This window comes from Nesoenas mayeri, assembly GCF_963082525.1.
Source record: "Nesoenas mayeri genome assembly, chromosome: 4".
NCBI classification, from domain to species: domain Eukaryota; kingdom Metazoa; phylum Chordata; class Aves; order Columbiformes; family Columbidae; genus Nesoenas; species Nesoenas mayeri.
Window position 1 is genome coordinate 52,151,047 of NC_137540.1, and position 21,296 is coordinate 52,172,342.

The following is a 21,296-nucleotide window of genomic DNA, read 5'->3' on the forward strand; positions in this document are numbered from 1 at the left end:
TATGTGGCATAAGTTAGGATAGGTAACAGCTGAGCTGTTTACACTTGTTGAGTCTTTCTATCTGACAGTTGTCATTAATTTAGTACATCTCATCTTTTTCTTTCCAAAGGAAATATAGCAGCCTCAAAGAAATTTTAGGGTATTTTTGATCCCTGAAGTATCTTATGCTGCTCAGTCAGCACAATAATGTATTTTATAGCTGACAAAATGTAAGCATTTAGGGGATTGAGCAACATCTCAGCAAAGTATTGTCTCTCATATCCCTTTTTTTGAGCAGCCAATTGGATCTCTTCATAGAGAGTAATAGAAGAAATTATTAGAGCAAGGAGTAGTAATGGCCAAAATATTGTCCTGGAAACAACAGATGTAATGAAATTGTTCAAATGTGGTTTCTCTTTTTCAAGCCCTCAAACATAATCCTGGTGTATGGTGAAAAGCATTCAAATTATGCACTACTGATCAAATATTGTGTTTGTATCTATTAATGTAACTGCCTGAAATGCTCCTTTTAAGTGAAATATAATTACAGTGTTAATTAACAAAATGCTATTATATTGTCCTTATAATGGTGATGAAAAGTCTTTCACAGATAATCCAGCAGTGGTAGCAAGAAAAAAAATATGGATATTTCTTATTTAACTGACTTTATTTTTTTTTTCATTATTTAAAAATCCTTTGTTGTTGCAGAGACCTCTGTGATTCAATTTGCTAGCACCCTCCACTCTCATCATCGTTCTAAAGATACCAAGAAAAATACAATGTTAGAAAATATAAAGCAAGTAGCAATAAACTACGGGTAATCTTTTTAAAATTGGTTTGTACAGAATTTGAATTGCCAATAACTTTGAAACTTCCACTACCACTACAATATTTATGACGCTGTCCATATCAGAAAAATCTGACACATAATTCAGGTCAGTGCAGTTTTCTAAACAGCACTAGTTAAAGAAACTGATTTCAGAAAATTTTCATCAACCAGCACAATCACCATGCAAATATAAACTTAGGAACTTAGAGGTCCTCCTTCCCCTCTACTCCTCCCTGGTGAGACCACATCTGGAATATTGTGTCCAGTTCTGGGCCCCTCAGTTCAAGAAGGACAGGGAACTGCTGGAGAGGGTCCAGCGTAGGGCAACAAAGATGATTAAGGGAGTGGAGCATCTCCCTTATGAGGAAAGGCTGAGGGAGCTGGGTCTCTTTAGTTTGGAGAAGAGGAGACTGAGGGGTGACCTTATTAATGTTTATAAATATATAAAGGGTGAGTGCCACGAGGATGAAGCCAGGCTCTTCTCGGTGGCAAACAATGATAGGATAAGGGGTAATGGGATCAAGCTTGAACACAAGAGGTTCCACTTAAATTTGAGAAAAAACTTCTTCTCAGTAAGGGTGATAGAGCACTGGAACAGTCTGCCCAGGGAGGTTATGGAGTCTCCTTCTCTGGAGACATTCAAAACCCACCTGGACATGTTCCTGTGCGACCTCACCTAGGCGTTCCTGCTCCAGCAGGGGGATTGGACTAGATGATTTTTTGAGGTCCCTTCCAATCCCAAACATACTGTGATACTGTGATACTGTGATTATGAGGAAAGGCTGGGGGAGCTGGGTCTCTTTAGTTTGGAGGAGACTGAGGAGTGACCTCATTAATGTTTATAAATATGTAAAGGATGGAGCCAGGCTCTTCTTGGTGACAACCAATGGTAGGACAAGGGGCAATGGGTACAAACTGGAACACAGGAGGTTCCACTTAAATTTGAGAACAAACTTCTTGTCAGCGACGGTAACAGAACACTGGAACAGGCTGCCCAGGGAGGTTATGGAGTCTTCTCTGGAGACACTAAAAACCCACCTCCACACGTTCCTGTGTAACCTCATCTAGGTGTTCCTGCTCCAGCAGGGGGATTGGACTAGATGATCTTTCGAGGTCGCATCCAATCCCTAACATTCTGTGATTCTGTGATTCTGTGAATATAATATGCATTTACTTTTTAGGACAAACAGATTTAGTTCTTTGCAATTTACAGCAGAAAACTCCCAGTGTGATTTTAAGGCAGCAGTCAGGAAACATGCAAACCAAGTTTTAGCAAGGCACACAATAACTTTCTCCTTCATTTGCAAATTCTGCTCTGGGAACTTCCACCAAAACAGGCAGTTGAAACATAATATACTATCTTTTAGCCTTATTATAATATGATCTCATCTAAAAAATGTGACTCTGGACCCAAATATCTCCTGGATTAAGTAGCACTTAAAATCAGAATTTGGTTGTTGTCCCATTGTTTTAGTTTCTTTGAGTACGTCAACCATTGTAAGACATGGAAAGCATTACTCTAGCATGATTATTTTAAATCAATTGGTTTGACTAATCATCCAGGCACATTTGGAGTTTTTTAGCCAGTCCAAACTGATAACTAAGATTCAGCCCCATAAAAGTAAGCATGACGGAGGGAATGCTCTGCTATTCAAAAAAGCATTCACTATATAGAGTGAAACTGCAGTACTTCCTAGACTACAATACAGAAAGGAAACGTTTGATTATCTGCTATGTTTGATAAATGGCTTTCAGCTGAACATTCCCAGTGGCTATATAAACAATTACTCTTTGTTTGATGTAATCGCTGGATCAGGAAATTGAAACCTATACTTCTGCAAAATTGTGTTACAGTGTTACAGGAGATGTAAGCTCCCTGATTTGCTTCTTGGGTCTTCAGCTCCATAAAGCAAATGCTAATTACAGATGCTTATTAATTTTTAATACTGCTTCTTAAGAAGTAGGCTATGCCAGTCAGATATGGATGAGAGGAGGAATTCAGGAAAATTCAATGGTAAAAACCACCAAAATTTTGCAAAACTTAAAATTCCTTTGTGGTCAGGACTGAACTTCTGGTGGAAAATTACGCCAGAGTACATTCTTCTGGGTAAAACAAGGTTTGAAAGAAAAATCACCACAGATATGGTTAAAATATAGGTATTTGTAATTAAGTTGTAATAAAGAATGAACAAAAAGGATTATTCTTAATGTTGGTCACCAACAGGTGTTTTTGCAGTACAGTATTAAAATAACTATTTCCTTCCATTCATCTGGCTTAGCCAAACCTCTGAATTCAAGCTATTATTGAAAAGTCATGTTTCCCTAATCCTTTTTCCTTTCTCTTGACTTCAGAGAACTGACCAGATTGCAGACTAAGCTTCCCCTCCCCTCCAGCAAGCCCGATCGCTCCTCATCTCTCTTCCAGGTCAAAGTGATCTCTGGGGACTTTAACACTCAGTTTTCCCCAGGCCTCCAGTAGAGACTTGTACTTACTACAACACTGCCGGCATGCAGAAGCCTTTCTTCTGCTTTTTGCTTTCTGCTTTATTCTCTCTAGACAGAGTACTTCACTGCCACTCTTGACGTTTCTGGCAGCTACTGAGGGACTGATTTAAGTGCAGCCCTTATCTTTTCATAAGATTTACAAAAGGTCAAAATTACAAGCCTGTGCTGCAGACAGGCTGCAAGAATGGCTGGGAGCTGGAGATTTCCACGGTGCCAGCTCAGAAGTAACCAGTTCCTCCTTGTTACCTTTCAGCAGGGCTGAGTGTATAATTAATCAACTAAAATGGGATAGAGGCCCACAGAGGAGTCACACCACTAAACAGATAGGCCTCCCCAAATCAAGGCTAGGAGCATTTGCAGTGAACAGTTTCCAGGTTTCTGGACATGTGTTACTCGCTGAAAGTGTCACACTTATTCTTTCATGTGAAGATCATCACCGTGCATTGCCATGGAGAACGTATAATGCCAGCATCTCAGATAAGCTCTGCCTTTCTGGTGCAAACTAGCACCACAAGCTAAGCTGGGAAAAAACTGAGCCAAAACCTTCAAAGCTTGCTATTGTTTGCAGATTATGCCTGAAATGTGCTGAATTCAAAGCATCGTTTCCGTCTCTGGTAGGTTTGTTAAGGAATTCTGTGAATTCAAGTGAACACAGTACCTAATTATCTGAACAAGCACTCTGAAAATATGAGGTACTTAAAATCATTGCAGAGTATCTCCACAACCATCACACCAGCTTTTCAGGCTGCCAGACAACTTTCCAAACATAGACAATCACAGCTCTTCCATTCCCTCCAAGATGTCTCCGTGAATCTATATAGCAGGAAGCTTCCTCCAGCATCCCATGGATAAACTCCGTTTTTCTCCACAAGTATTTATCTCCTGAATTTCCTCTACAATATCAGTGTTCATATTTCATTCCTCTCAAGTCTATCCCATTTATTCACAGATACAGACTTTACATAACTACCATCTGAGATTTTCTGAAAACTTATTACTTTGAGTATATACATCCCAGCCAGTGTCATTTGCCATGATCTTGATTTCCACTAATTCTTCTGGCTCTTGGTTAGCTTCATCTTTTCAAGTACCTGTGCAGCATAACCTGAGAAGCATGCTACATAATTTCACCCTATCAACTTTACTCAGCAAGGTTTATCCACAGACACTTGAGCTACCTTTATCATCTCAGAGAAGGACCTTTGCTTTCCCCGCCAGTAGCCTCTTCTGTTTTACTCATTTACTCCCAGTACCCACTCGTCATAGTTTTCTGTCTCACCTCCTGCACGGTTTCATGTAGGTTGAATTCCTTTAAAAATCATCAGAAACAAAGTGTTTACTAAAGTAATGAGGTATATGACAATATGTAAATAATTTGCACTAAAATTCACACCCAGTCACCAGAAAACATGATAGCTATGAAGCATGGCGGCATATCAGTAGTCAAACTGCAACTTCCCACCTCTGCAAGAATCTTATTTCTGGCAAATATGGTGTGTGTTGTGACAGGCCTGAATGCAGTTGAGATGCCTACAAAGACATACAGCTCTTTTGTTGCATGAATTCTGTTACCATTTGGAGGTCTTTTAATTTAGATCTAAATTTTGGCCTGTACTTTCATTGCATATTACATTCATTTTGGCTCCAGTAGCATGTTTGATCTATGCAAAACTAGGGCACCATAGCTTTTAAATTATCCCAGTGAGCGTTTATGATTGTGCTACATCAACATGAAAGGAAAAGAGCTGAATTTCTACTTTGGCTGTTTGCAGCTGTTTACCTGAAGAGCTTTCTGAGAACTATGCCCACAGAACAGCAGCAAAACAGTTCACGCAATTTGACACGAGAAAGATACAAGCATTTTTAAACATCTGGGAAATTGAAAAGTCAAACAAAACGCAAAAATAAAAATGGTAGCTTCACAATGTATCATTCCTATCAATTTTCTGTGTTTACTAACAGACAAAATGAAGTTAGGGAACAGGCAAATTGGAATGTTACTGTTACTTCTCCGAAGTACCTTGCAAACAGAAACTAATTAATGTAAGAGAGAGGGAAAAAAAGTATACTGCATGTTGCCTAAAGAAATGCTGCCATCAGTAAATTAAAAATGTATGGCTTGAGCTGCATAGCATCTGTCTGCCAAAGGCGACGTCTGTAAGTAGTGTGGAAGACTAGAGAAATGAAACAATAGAACACAGATGGGTCATGAAAAAGAATGTTAATATTAATTACTCAATTCTAAACGATGTGTAAGCCCTGGAAATACGAGAATAAGTCTCTGTTCTTAGAAGAAGATGTGTCCTAGGTTACACCATTTAATTTCCTATTGCTTAACAGTGGTGACTTACTACTTAGTGATAGCAGTTATATGTAAGAGTATGAAAAATATTATTCAACAATTGATCAGTGTTTATTTTATCTCTATCTCTTTATCACTAACAACAGGGAGAAATACACTGAGTAAAACAAAATACGAACTTCAATAAAATAGAACTTTTTCTCAAGTTTAAATACATTGTTCAATTTTTACACTCAATTTTTCTGGGCCTTTCTGTTTTCTGATTATAATCAAAACAAGAAGGCCTGGAAATAAGAGAAGAGAGCGTGCAGATCAACTTGAAAGAATTATGGCTGGCAGTTGCTGTTTGGTCACTTGTCCCAAAAGAACTTTTAAACATGATTAGACTTGTCTATATTTAATTGTATGTATGCAATACCTGAATAAATGACTAGTTAATTTTCTTGTATAGTTATTTTTCTTAATGACATTCACATTTTAATGTTCTTTGGGGCTTGCTTTTTAGTAACATGGGTAGGATTTTTCAATTATGTTTCATTGTCTTGAGAGGCAATGTTTCATCCTGCTACTATTCTATTCAGGTAATTCTATTCATTTAGATACCATTTCCTGTAATGTCACAGTGAACTATTGCCAAAAAAAAAAGTCTTAAACAGCACCCAGCCCCTTTAGTTGTAGGGCCCAAATCCTATTGTCTCTTGTGACAATATGCTTTTTCTTTTGTTTATGAATTGTCACACTGTTCAAGATGTTTGAATCTTTAGTTGCTTTTCCAAATAGGATCATTGGGCAACTTGTATCCTATTTGAGAATATTCTGTAAGGGTGGCTTTAGCCAGAAGTGAACTAAAGCAGGATTTGCTGAGGGCTGGCAGATGAAGGTGTTTGATATGTCAGGTCTCGTGGAAAAATTACCAAACAGCATGGCTCTGAGCCCTGGTTTGAGCATGCTGGTCCCATCTGTCTGTAATCACTGCTGCATCACTCAATAGAGCATTTCATACTGCAGAGAAATAGTTGTGTTGATCAGCAGCCAATGACTGTCATGAAAGTTACTACGTCTACTCTGGCCCATCTCTTTTTTAATTGGCAGGAGCTTTGGAAAACCCTGTTTACTTCTCTTTGGCAGGCAGAAGAAGGGTTGTTGGTTTTTTTCCCTTTAAAAAAAAAAAAAAGGTTGCTATCCATTCCCTCTTCTCTGTTTCATCACTCCCTGACTCATCATTTCTAAAATGTTCCTTGTGTATCCTTAGACTGCTAGAGAGACTGGTAGATGCTAATAACACAATCATAATAATAATATACGTATATGGATCTCTGACCCAGTCATTTTATATTTAACACAGCCAGGTGCAGATTATTCATGCAGTGATCCCCTTTCCAGTTCCCAAATGTCAACTACAGCTTAGTTAATTAAAAGGCATTAGTGGCCTATGAAAGTGAACTCTAGTCTGTTGAGCTTCTTACAAATGTAATTCATCATATTTCTGACCAGAGAATAAAAGAGTTACCTGGCGAGATCCTGCTTATGATATTACGTGGCTCTTCCTTCTTTGCCAGGCTATGCTTTGTGTGGCAAATGGATCTGTTTTCCAAAAACTTACCTTCAATATACCAGAATATCCTAGGAAACAGCAAAATAACCCATAACTTCTTTCTTATTTGCATCAGTGTTGCAAATGGTGATTTTTCTAGTCCTAAATACAATCAGCAAGTAAAAAATTGTATTCAAGAAAGCTCCTATCAGTTAGACTTAGCTCAGTTCAAAATTTACTGCATATTCATCAGCAGGTGGTTCAGCCTTTTATGGATCAATTACACCCTAGGATCATTCTGTTTTACACAACAGAAGTACTTGTCACTCATAAAACAACCAAAGAAGATAATAGCATAAGTGAAATAATGTGCAACTCTGAATTGCATTTAATAGCAGAGAAAATGCAAATTGCAATCCACTCTTCACAGTTTACCTTCCTGATCAATAAAATGAGAGGGCAGTGTTACATGAAGGCTCACTTTGATTTTGGATATACCGTAGAGTTTTCATGTTTGGTAGATAACAAGCTTTCTGTCAAAAGTTATTTTATCTTTTATTGTAGTCCTGTGAATGGGAGTTAGAATGAGATGCACTATGATACTGAAACTCACAAGAAGTGTTAAACGAAACTGGGAAACCAGCACCCTCCCAGTATTTTTAGTTTACATTTCCAAACAACTGGCAAGTGACACACTTTTTATTTACTGCTGCTCTATATAATTTAAATTCTACATGAAAATGTTACTCATCTGGGCTGACATAAAAATAGATTATTCTGTAAAAAGTTGAAGCTGTCATTTGGACTGCACAGTCAAGGAAAACACCAACAATACGTCAGGTGGACATAGGGCATTCTCTTGCATGAAGCACTCTGCAATCAGTAATGGATTTTGCAGAAGTCTTTGAGTGAGGCAAAGAGCAAAGTTGAGCTATGCTTAGGCTGACAGTGCTGATGAAGTGCTGATTCACTCCTTACTCCTCAATGAGAGATACCCTTACCACTCAATATACAGAAGTGATGAAAAGGAAACTCTTGCAGTTATTGCACTACTTTGTTCTCTATTAGCACTGACTGATGAAGGACCCTATTTCCCTGCTATATTACTTAACCTAATTGGAAGAATGCTCTCAGCTATCTCATTACTTAATAATACCTAGAACTTTGGTACCTTCATCTTCAAACCCTGAGTACTTAATTACTAGTTATACACTCAATCTCCATTTCATTAAAGATCCATCTGCATTGCACACACATAGTGTTTCATTCCTTTTCTTATGTGATAGATTCCAAAACCAAAGGCAGAGAGCTTGAGACTTTTATGTAGACATAGCAGATGCAACTCCTAGACAGCATAGATAAACCAGCTCTGCCCTAGAAGAGCCTCTACCATGGCTGCTAGCCTTGATATACAAAACGGGACAGATGACTCATCCACTATTTCTGTGTGAGCAAAATAGAACACATATCCATGTAACAGAGTTACAGAGTTTGCTGATGAAAAAATCTAAGGTGTAAGACCTTTTTTGGACTTTTTTAAACAAGTAAATATGTAAAATGTCTGAAAATCAGAATATAGCAAGTTGTATGCTTTATACCAGCTACTAAACCTGTCAGTCAAAATAGCTGTTGAAGTAGTTATTCTGTATATATCACGTCTGTAGCTGAAGTAATTTTTTCTCAAGGTCAGTGTGAGCAGTATCATGCTCTAGTCTGATTCAGTATTTGGCCCAGAGATGAATATTCTTTAAATAAAACATACATTTTTATTCTTATAATCATACTTTTCATATAATAATGTTCTTATAATAGGGCTAAAATCTATATCATGTCATAGAAATAAATGCATTATGGTCAAGGAATATGACTACAAATGCAGATGTCGAGATGATTTAATTGGCTATCTGCTTTTTGTTTGGAGCAAAAGTTCAATAGCCTTCTTGCATAGATATCATTTAATCCCCTACAGCAAGAAAAATCAATAACATTTATTCTAATATCATGTCTTCGAACAATGCCGAAAACCCGTACTGATTACATTTCTGCCAACTGCATAATCTTCTACCAAATGAGAACTGAGACAGGATGAAAGACAGGTCAAAAAGTTCACTAGACATCTCTCCTTTTTTGACAACTCTTGCCCTTATCTGTTGTGATTTCAAAAGAGAATTGCTAGAGCAGCCGAGTATAAAATTACCACGTTCAAGGAGCTAAATTTTTCAAGGCTGCTCCCAGTCAGTGGCAGTAGGAAAAAAAAAAAATAGTGTTAGTCAGCAATTTTGACCTGTAAAAGTGTTTTTCTACCCCACAGTCTCTCACATGAGGATCCATAAGAATATCATGCACCAAACAGAGGTTTTCAAAAGGCCTGACCAGAAAGCAGTTACAAAAACCATAGCTGCAATGGCAAAATTTTCCAGACAGATTTAAATAAAGAGAATTTATTTCTTGAACAAGTAATCTAGGAACTCCTGCCTCTTTTAAATATTCATGACAGACTATGTTTGGACTTGGAGGGACTGAGTAGTTAGTTATATTTTTTGGATCATCATAGGAATTTGGAAGAACAACTGGATTTACTCACTGCATGTTTGGGAATCTTATTGAAAGCATCAGCCAGCCCCTAGAAAGGGAAGTTCTCAATATAGATTAAGGCCTGTGAAGGATGTAAGGAACTCCAACAATAATGCTTAAAGGTCTCATTTTTCACTACTTCTATCCATCTGTCTCTTGCAACGTTCTCTAACAGGAATTAAATGCTTCACAACTTCATGTAGAGCTGGGAGGAAGAGTACTTTGCTTTTAGATGTAGTAACCAAGAACAGGACATGAGCAGCTGGAAAAATATCATATTTTCTTTAAAAAGATGCAACTTCAGCTGCAGGTTTAGAAACTGACTGCTTATTATCTTATGGAAATGGCATGAGTAAATAGATTTTTCTTAAATTATGGTATATGACTGCTGTTGATTCTTAATATTTTAAAAAATTGATAGATAATTAGCAATAAGTAGTATTCCAAACAAAGCTACCGTGAGTCAATCCCAAAGAAAAATTTCTTTGCCTTTGCATGAGCATTGACTGATTTGCCAATGCAGGACATAACACACCAGGTTGTTATAAAAATGTGCAAATACTGGCCAGTAAGTTTTTCCATAGTTCTTTGTGATAAACAGAGAAAGAATGAGGCTGTGTGTGGTATTTCTGCAGTATAGAAGACCTGTTCCTCTGACATTATTGATGGATGGTGTCTCTAGATATAGTTCCAAAGCAAAATTGTGCTAAGGTTGTTAAAATGCTTTCCACAATTCATACTAGCAATGAATGATGTTTTTTCTGTCTTCTTTCTCACCATGTGTGAAATAAGTCTCTACCTCACTGATTCCAGCTGCTCATCTGTGACCATTTCTGTTGTTTTGTGTGATGGTGGCTGTAAATAGTTGTGATGTGGCAGCTTCTCCACAACATAACCACTGTGTCACGCAAAACCAAAAGATTGCCTGGTTGGATGGGAAACTGTACTTTTCCAACTCCTTTACAAAATCAACAGGCTGGTCATGTTGTCCTAATTGCTATTTATCTTCCAAGCTTTGGAAAAATTCAGTGAGATTTGAGTGTCACACTTTGTACTACCTGGTACTGGATGTTGCAGCAATGAGGAAGGTTTTCATGCATGAAAGTCAAACCCTTTTCTCTCTGCCTGCAAATTCCATTCTGAATCATATTTTATTGTTCTTCAGTTACAAACTTATGCTGCTGCTGAACACTGCAGTCACAGGTTAAAGCTCCAGCCAAAATAGCAGTAACTCTTCGACCATTTCTTTCTTCAAGCTGTTAATCATGTGCCTTGTGTTGGTGTAGTGTGTAATAACCTGTCAATGTGAGTAGACAAATGTCAGAGCAGGCTGCTGACAGATCAGAGTAGTCTAGCAAGTGTTATCTGCAAATAAAGCATGATTTCATTTCTTTCTTAGGGAAGGAAATAGTCCTTAATGACACCTACATGGCAATTAAATTGGCAGCAGGTGACTCCTGAACTGTGGTTTTGGTCAACTGCTAAAATACTTTTTTCCTGGGTCATTATAATCCAATACTTGTATGGTATGTGTACATTTATATTTGTCTAGCTTGTGTTTGCAAATACTAGTGTAAGTATTTGCAAATCCTAGTGCAGAACTGAAACAGTTCAGAGATCTGTAAACTAAAGTGAATTTTAATTAATTTATTAGAAAGTATTTTTGTGTTTTTTTTGTGTGTGTTGCATCTTCATTATTACCATATGTTTGGAATTTCACAACTGCACAGTTGTGCAATCTGGTGACAAATTGGTCCAGTGTAGCCAAATATTTGCTTCCATATTTGTAAATGTAACTAAAACCAAACCTCACCTAAGACACTCAGGTGCAATGAGGACCCTTAAGTATTTGTTCGCAAAGTAATTTATTTGTACACAAAAATTAGGGGTCAATGACCAAGAATGATGCTAGTAATTAAACATATAGGATGGTTCACATTTTTAGGCAATGTATTTCAGCTTTTTGAGTTCCACAAATTTTGCATATGCTGTGTCAAAGGCATGCACACATTCAGGAGCAAGAGGACACAACAAATGGGCTAGCAGGCAGCCTGTTGTACTGCATCAAAGAAAGGGGAATAGCCCAAAATTTTCTTGATAGTCCTAGTTTTAAGAGTACTTCAGAAGACATTTTCTCATAATTGTCTTGCTGAGTTACTGAATTGAGTTCCACAGCTAGAAATAAAGTGAAGGGTTATTGCAACTAATTAATGATTAATATTAATCAATTCATCTTTTTCATCTCTATTGTAAGAGGCCAATTTAGAAAAAAAAAATCTTACTGTTAGAATAAAGAAAAAAAAAATCGGGCTAGCATCCTGAGAATGTTTTTAATAGGCTGTTTACGTAACATTCCTTTTTTTCAAGTCAGTTTGAAGTAAGATGAAGCATCTTCTGTATTAATCCAAAGGTTGAGCACCTTAGTGAGCAATTGCACAAAGGAACATTATCTAGGAGTTCCAGAGCAGTACATGGGCTTAGAACCAGTGGTCATATAGTTTTCAAGGTCATATACCAGACAGATAACTAAAAATAAGAGGATGGCAAGCATATGTGATATTTCATCCCAAAAATCTCAGTTTATGACTATTTTCAGTTCAGAGAATTTCCTGAAGCCAATATGATTTAGGAATCCCAACCAGGAGACATCTTTTTTGATTTGACATTCATATTTATTGTCTGAGAAGAAGTACATTCTTTCTTTCAAAAATACAGCAAGTGTATTTTTAGATATAAAGAGAGAGGATGAAACAAGGTGGCAGAACATGGTTATTTGTAATCTCTCATGTACTGGCTGTCTGGATCCAGCCTTGTCTCTACCTCTTCTCCGTAACAAGTAAGTCACAGGCTATGAGCTTTGCCAGAACACCCACCTGGTGAAGCAACACCATCATCATAGTGCTTGAGAGCGAGTAAGAAATGGAAGGCAAGCATGATGCTGAAGCATAGTATTTGGTTGGCAAGTTGAGATTCAGCAAGCCTGTGTTCCACTCCTGCTCCAGCAACTTATTCACACTGTCTTGTGACTGTCTAATTCAAAGCACAACTCCCACCACTGCCTCCTGCAGAGACAATTTGTAACAAAGCAGCATCTGCTTATGTGCAGTTTGTGTAGGATCTGATCCACTAGGCATGCCCAGAGGACACCTACTGCATCAAGCCCCGCAGGTGAGACAGGCAAAGGAGCACCTACTTTGTGGTTCCCTTAGGACATGAGTAGGAGGTAAGCATCATGTCCTGTCAATACTGAGATGCTGAGGCACATGGCCAAGGCAGATCCTTAGTCAAATTTTGATTAATAAAAGGTTTCTGCTACCTTTGAGACAAGGTGGCACCAAAGAGAGGTTTGGAGGATCACAGTTTTGGAGCTTGATATCCAAGTCCTTCTTCAGAGACCTATGGGCTTTTTGAATCCAAACCTAAAGTCTTGATTAACTCTAGTACTACATACACATGCTCTGTATATATATATTCACTGCAGTATTAAGCATAGCTTCTCTGCTCTGCCTTTTGTAATGCAAAAGATAAGGACGGGATGAAACTTATTAATAAATCACTCTATTTGGGAAAGTAGCCACATGTCATGGACTTCACAGAGGGAACAGTTTAATTTTGTTCTCCCTCACAGCCCAGAGCAGCATATCTGCTTTTTCCTACAGGCTACCCAACCTGCTTGGACCATAGGCACTTAGACACTAGCTGGGGTGAACCTGAGACAACTCTGTTCGGTACCAGTCAGTCACTAGAAGTTGTCTCTTATCAACAGAAGAGAGAAGGTGCTCTTACCTCACTGCTGCTTCCACCCTGCACCTACGAGAGTGTGGTTATACTTGAGACTCTGTGTTTCACAGAGCCTTGCTAGGAAATGTGTTAGTTCATTCTCTCTCAGGGAAGGCTGGTGTGCACGGATTCAAAAACACCAGTGCCTGACCTCTACTGCAAAATGTGTAAAGGCCAGCTCTCAGCTGTCTTGCATTTTATGTAGTCATTACCTGTGCTGAATGGACAAAAATATTGCGGTCAGTGGGGAAATATCAATTCACTGTCATAATAATTTTCACTCACCTGCAGGTGCAGATGTGATTCAAGAAGCAAAGTACCTGCTTATGATAACCTCTGAAGTAGAAATATATGTAAACACAGAACAGAAATGTTTATTGATCCAGGGCTTGCCACTGCTTAGCCCCATAGAGTGCACCCAAGTGTCTCAAAAACACTGTCCTCGTTTATGGATCTTTTACACGGATGAAGACACACCAGAGCAAGGATAATTTTGAGGTCATGCAGTGTTCTGAAAGGCTGGACAGATGTCCAGTACATGCTAATCAGACTTCCAGCATAAAAGTGTAGCAATGTTTTTTCTTCAATTGTTCGTTCAATCTTCACAAAGTGATAAATGTAACTATAGTTTTGTTACTAAGCTTCCCAATGCTGAGTGTACTGAAAAGTCAAGACATTCCTTACCTATATTTTTAAAAAATTAGACAGCTAAGTATTTTTTAACTCAAAGCTTGTATTTCACATCGGAGGTTTAGGTAGTTTAAAATCTATTTACTTATAATTTCAAGTCTATGTCAAATATGTATTTCAAATCCAAAAGCAGCAAACCCTAAAATATCAGGAACAATCTAACAATAGACCTGTGTGAGCATAGTACTATACAGCTGATTTATATGAGAACATAAGAACAATAAATACCAATATCATAAGCACTGACCAACACCAGGGTCCAGTTAAAAGCTCACAGACCTGAACATCTGGCTTAAAATCAGTGTGGCTATTCAGCTACCAGCTCTGGAACCTACCTGTTTTAACTGCCACTTAATCAGCTGAATAAACTGAATCACTGTCCCTTGCATTGTGGTCACAGACCAAAGCACTTAGGAAGGCACAAAGGAAGTAGCGAAGGGACACTATGCCCATCCCAATGGTGATCCAGTTGTCTTTCTAATACTGAATTTTCTTTAACAAACGGAAACCTACTTTTAATAATGGCACGTTCCTCTATGTCATTACAATTTTTCCTGTTCTTCAGTGGATTTCAGTGCTACACTTTTTCATAATTAGTTTTCCAGACTTTTTAACATTAGAAACATATATTGGCACTTTATACATCAGAGGAGGTACCTACAGCTCACTGGGATTTATCTCCATCCATATATATGGCATTACTACAGCAAATACTATGGCCTTAGCTTATGAACAGGTTTCCCTAACATTGCTACTAGGAGGTACAAGCAATCCAGCACATCTTTTCCTTTTGCAAGCTACGCCCATTTGGGAGTCACAGGACAGTGTGTACAGATGAGAAATATGAAATGGAATTTCAGGCGATTGCTTACAATCTAAGTCCAGTTCTAGCAGAGGCCTTTGAGTTCAAAGAGTCCAATGATGCTGAAGTGTCACAATTGACCATCTGCCAAAGAAGTGAGGAGGATAACATCATGACTTCTCCAGTAAAAGTGCAGATTTCTCTCTCTTTACCCAGAGTTTTGCAGGTGTTAGTGATATGCGCTCCAGGGGCTGGAGTGGTATACAACGTGCCACCCACCCTAAATCCTTTGCTTGTACTATTGCAAAAAAACTTTCCTTAACAGCATTTTGTAGCATCTGCCTTCTTTGGAAGACAGTTGTTTTTGCTGCTGCCTTTCATTTTATTTTCTCTAAGGTATTAGCTAGCCCTACTGGTTTGTAAGCTCTTAATGTCCTGCTCTGTATTGACTTTTCCAGGTCACCTACAAGTAAAGAAAGATGAAAGTGAACCTAACCATCCCAGAAGCTGTCCATCTCTTAACAAAGTTCCACCTGACTCTTAACTCTTTCCCGTGTCCCTCTGTAAACATTAATAAACTACTTCTTTATCAGGCTGAACATTGACTTGCACTTTGCAACCTTAAAGGTTAGCTCTACCTAAGACACCATACTGGGGAATATCATAAAGACCAAGTACATTATGCCTGACTCTTCACCCGTATCCCGTCTGATGCAATGTTCACAAAGGCATTATTCAGGTTTGTTAACCAGACCTGCCCTTTCATAACAGACATCAGCAGGCCCTGCCTGACAATGAGATCTGTAGCTAATTTTGCAGAAGGTGACCTTTCAGAGGAGGCAGAATGCCAGTGGAGTGTGTAAGTTTAGAAATAGAAGAAAGGACCCACATTAAAATGGTGGAAATTAGGGGAGACCTGTGTAAAACCTTTGGCTGAGCTCCATTACTTTGCACGTTGGGATGGAAACCTGGTCTGGCATGAAATGATCACTGCATTACTTAGTAATATGCAAGACAAGTCAAAGATTTTTGTTCTGTGTCACCTGAAAGCCATCATAGGGATGGCCTAATCATAAAAATTGTTCATGAAGAGAATTACATTTATTTCAAGGAAACAAGAACCATTTCTCTACTAATTTCTCTGCGAAAACATAGGAAATATTCATACCCATTCACATTTTAACAGTGATCTAAGTATTAGAAAACAAAAATGTTAGTAACATACAAAAATAAGGCCACAATTGCTTTAGATATGCAGATAAAGGCATTATTCTTCTGATTCAATTAGCAGGTCAGATCCTCAGCTCCAGAGCTGCCAACATTATCAGTTTTAGTGTTTTCAGCAGGAGATGATTTCACTTATACCGAGGAGGTACATGAACAGGAACACTGGGAGCTTTAAATCCTTTATGTTATTCAGGCTTTTCAGTAGTGCACATTTCTTGCAAATAAAATATTTGTGACTGTTTGACTGCCACACTGCCAGCCCAGTAGGTGGCCACGCTCTGGTCCAAGCTTTGGCAGACACCCATCACCATCCCAGCCCTTCACTGATGACCACCGGACTGGCCTCCCACCTTCCCCACAAAGCAGGGGATGGAGAGGTGTTACCACAACAACACCCTCTCACACCCTCCCCCACCAGGATGTGGTTGCCATGTCAACAGTTTCCTTGTGGCACCTACCCCTGGAAGGGAAAGGCTGGAGGAGTTGCCATGGAAACTGTACTTCCCTGCAGCATCAATAGGGTTGGACTCTTCTCTGCCTTTCTGCCCCCAAAATACCTTGCCATGAAGCCAAGATAACCGCCAGACTCATGTTGCTCTGTGCCACAACATCCCCATGGCCACACCAGCCCCAGCTCCCACCCAACTGGCAGCAGCTTCACCAGCCCATGAAGGGCTGACCTGATGGGAGACCGTTTACTGTCACAGCACTGGAGCATCTCATATCTGGGGACACAAACAGTCATCGGACAGACTAATGCGAGTGACCTAGCTTCTCTTCTCAAGGAACAGCGGAAATGGAAAGTCGCTGTTTGTGCTAGTGATGGACGTACTCGGTGTGTGGATGTGGGAAGATGTAGCAGGGGATGTGTGTCTACTTGGCAGCAGATATACATTCTCAGGCCAAGCTTGTATCATACAACAACAAAAACCAAAGACATGTTTTCATCTAGAAATAGTTCCTGTATTACATTATTTCCTAAAATCTCCAGAAAGTGTGATTTTTTTCAGATGAGGCTGTTGTGGAAAGAAACTCTCTGAACCAAGTCTGTAGAAAGGCCGTAGTTAGAAAATGTGGAAAAAATATTTGAAAGCCTAAATATTCCAAGGAAAATTAAAATACACAGGAGTGCTTTTAGCACAGGTATTTGAACAGAAAATACCAAAGGTCTTGGCTGCGCAACTTAATAAAGCCCAGTTAATGAATCCCTGCCTATCCCTAGAATATCTGAGCCAAGTGATTTGTTTTAAAGGATCTCTTCTATGCCACAATGAGAATGTGGGGATTTTGGTAGCAGCATAGTAGAGGAGTTTGCAAATATAGTCTGAAAAATCAGAATGCTTACACCACAGAAAATCTAAAAAAAATAGTTTCAGCGTCACAGGACATTCACACATACTCAGTGTTTGGCTTCTTGCATAAACATTTTCTTTAATAAGTGATACATTAAATACTAAATAAGAAGTGTTTGCATTCACAAATTTATCAAGGTTCAGGTTTTAGAACTGTGAAGAGTTCATGTGCATACTCTGTCATTACAAATACCTGCTCGGACACTGACTGAGAAATATATATTGAAGTCACCTAGTGCTGAATCGTCAAAGGGGCAGAGATGGGCTCTCCTCAGGGATAAGCGACTTCGTATATATTTTAACTGTTGTTATACATCTGCTGCTGCTCACCTAAGAAAAGTGAAACATGTAACTGCAGATGATCTCACATAATCAAGGAGAAAACTTATAAAAATGTCCAGATCAAGAGATTTTGAGTTATATCTTCTAATAGACACATATTTCTATCTTATCGTATTCTTGAATGAAGGACTCTTGTTATTCTCTAAGTGGTATTACTGTGCAATTAATTGTCTGGAATGTACTTACAGAAAAGTGGAAATCATTCTCTAATCTCATCCTAAAGTTCATAATTTCTTTTGTAGTTGGAAAGGTTTCGATCATATTTCACACTGAGATCAAGCAGTTCCAAATCAACCTCAAAGCCAACCTTTGTGCTTTGCTGTCCTTGGTGTTCACCATGTAGCATAGAAAATTGGCTCACAGTATGACATAAAAGATGATACGGGAATGACCATTCTTCTTCACTACACTTCAAACTTTATCTCTGAGCAGACAGGAACTTGTTCAAGTAGAAACCTCAAATCATGATGTTCTCTGTATTATTGAATATATGTCTTCAATCCAGTAGATGCTTAAGGTAAGAATATACAGTTATTTCTGGAAATCAGTCATCTAGATCTGCCCAAGCAGAAGCTGTTCAGTTCCCCATGTATTTTCCTCATCTACTTTCAAAACCTGTCTATTTTTTTAGCCTTTACAATGTCTGTAGAAGAGAGTTCTTAAGTGTAATTATGTGCAGTATGAAAAACTGAATAGTTTGTTTTCACCTGATAATTTCATTTTTCCACTTTCTTCTGCTGTAAAATTTTGTCAATATGAGATCTCTATCACCTTTTAAACCATCAATATTTTAGAGGTTATAATTATGGACTTCTATGCTAGACTTGGCTACATAGTTTTCTGAAGTTATCAGATGGCTATGCCTCCTCTCAAGTCTTCCTGTCTTCTGGCATGGAAATAGTGCTGGTACTAGCTGTAACTCTGATAGGAATAAAGAAACTTAATTGTAATCAAAGTACGTTGATTTCAGTCCATGAACCTTCCCTGAAGAACTTCCAGCCTAAAACTGGAGATAGAAACAGCAAAATGACAGGGCCACTCTGTCTTTGGCTACATCCATTTATTTAGATGATTCAAAATCCTTAGCCTGGTGTCACCAACACTGCGGAAGGAAGCTTTTAGGAGGGAAGGAGGCTGGTGAGGTAAAATGGTGTACTCCATGTAGTGAAACGTGGAACAGTATTTGGAATCAAGGTTGGAGAAGAATCCAGACGTGCCCTAGTTAACACTTCCTAACTCATATCTATAAATTTTATACTCAAGGACAAACTTTTCACAGAGTGTCTTGAAAGAATGCAAGCTATTGGAGTGCTATGTGATGTAAAGAACAAAAATGAACAGCTAATTCATCTTTAAAATATTAATCTTGCACAGGAACATCAGTATTGACAGAAAGACTGTTAGAATTTAGGCACAATGTAGAGGATAAATTCATATTCAGGAGCAATTAATGTTAATCTATAGCCGTTTCTAAATGTATTGTGAAATCACTTCAAAATAAGAAAGAACTTTCAGAAGGTTTCATTTCAATACACAGCAGTCATTACGAATATCAAATTCCTCATGCTGTAAAACTACATAAATGCTTTTAAAATAATGCCTTGAAGTCAATTACTGTTTAATTTAAGCAACCATCCTAATTCTGGATTATAGTAAATTTTAGAAAGAGCTTGTTTGCATACCTGTCTGTCTTTTTTTGAATAGTAATGCATATTAGACTTGCATAGTGCATATAGGTAAATTACATATCTAAGCTGAATTCTTTGGTACTTTTATCTTGATTTTTCTGAGGCCTGTATTTCTCAGCCTAAGGCATCAGTGTGGTATATACTCTTTCAAACACAGATATTCTGCTCCTTCTACAAAATAAATGGAAAACAGACATTAATAAAAGAGACCTCTGACTAAGTTTCATTCCTCTGAAATTTTCATATAGGAAAACTATCATTGCTGCCATCCCGCATCTAATTTGATCTGCTTTGCAGATTAAACACAATGGAATTTGCAAGTATACATATTTACATGTAGGGGACAGCAGATAACATCGTAAACTCCTTAGAATTAATATAATAGGAGTGGAAACATGATACATCCCTGTACAGTGGATCTGTACAGATCTCCAGTTAATTCCTCTGTTAGGTTTCTTTCCTGGTCCATACATGGGAAGCACAACGTATGTATCTCCAGTCAACAAACTTTAAGTCAAATTTGAAATAAAAATTTCACAGTCAATTTGAAGTGTGAAGATGGTGTGTTCCAGAAAGAGTAAGCAAGAACGGCAAGTGGACAGCAGTGGGAACGAAGTAGAATTGAATTCAGAGTTTGAGAAATCATGAATGAGAGAGGTTCAGACAAAGGGAAAGAATAATGTGGGGAGTTAAAAGGGACAGACAAAAGGCTTGCAGCCAGCAGGACCACATCACCTACCTGAAATACTTTTGCCAAATTGTCAAAGAGGGCTTGACCAGCGCTGACTTTATGCTTGACTCCCCTGACTGTGCCATTTTTGCTGAGGATGTTGACTCGCTTTGTACCAAAGCCCCTCTCTTTAGTAGCTCTGACTAAAATGAGCAAGTCATCTTGCTCGTTCTCATTTTCATCGCACTCGGATCCTACATGTCCGTTCTGCTGCCCGTCCACTTCGCTCAGCCGGCTGGTTTGGTCGGTCTCTGAGCTGCTGGCATACTCGGAGTCCAGTGAGTCGGCAGCCTCCCCGTTGGTGTACACCTCCTTCAGCACCCTCCCGCTGTGCGAGGATGCCACGCGGAATCGAACCTTCCTCGACAGCCTCTCGCTCTCTGCCTTCATCTCACTTTTAAACATCGTCTCTTCCATTGATATAAGCAGTTTGCATTGTTCCAGCGTGGTGCCCATTGCATTTGCCAGTCCGTCACACTTGACAACAATATCAGCGCTGTTTTCTGTTGACAGGGGTTCTCATATTAAACTAAAGAGGGTTCCCAAGAAGCTACAGTGCCATTCTGCAGTTAATAATGGATGCGTTTCTGCTATGGTTACCTTTAAACTAAAACCCGTAAAATGATCCCATCAATTAAATATTAAAAAGCCATAGTGTACTTTTTAGCACTAAGGAAGAAAGCAAGAAAGGGAGAAATTATATTAACTGATTAAAATAAAAATTGAAACCCACACATTATCAACACAATAATAGATATTACACAAGTTTATATGAATGGAGTTTTTGTTTCCTGAAAAAGGCAAAGAGGATGAGTTTTTTTACAAGGTCTGTGGAGTCAAAAATGTTTATATACATTACATCTGAGGGGAAAATTGCAGAATTCAGTACTGGAGTCAATGATGGGTACATTTCTTTCACCAAAACACTTAATTCCAGTCAAACCTCATTCACCAAAGTTTGC

General features: G+C 38.5%; 1 protein-coding gene across 1 annotated transcript in view; it reads right to left on the reverse strand.

Moving 5' to 3' along the window:
• Nucleotides 1–20,790, reverse strand: part of GRXCR1 (glutaredoxin and cysteine rich domain containing 1) — a gene marked incomplete at both ends in the record, with an annotated part of 40,265 nt that extends 19,475 nt beyond the window's left edge. Inside the window, one exon of the mRNA XM_080343673.1 lies at nt 20,344–20,790. Coding sequence (XP_080199799.1) covers nt 20,344–20,790 — 447 coding nt within the window. The remainder of the gene's footprint in view (nt 1–20,343) is intronic.
• Between the last annotated feature and the right edge of the window lie 506 nt (nt 20,791–21,296).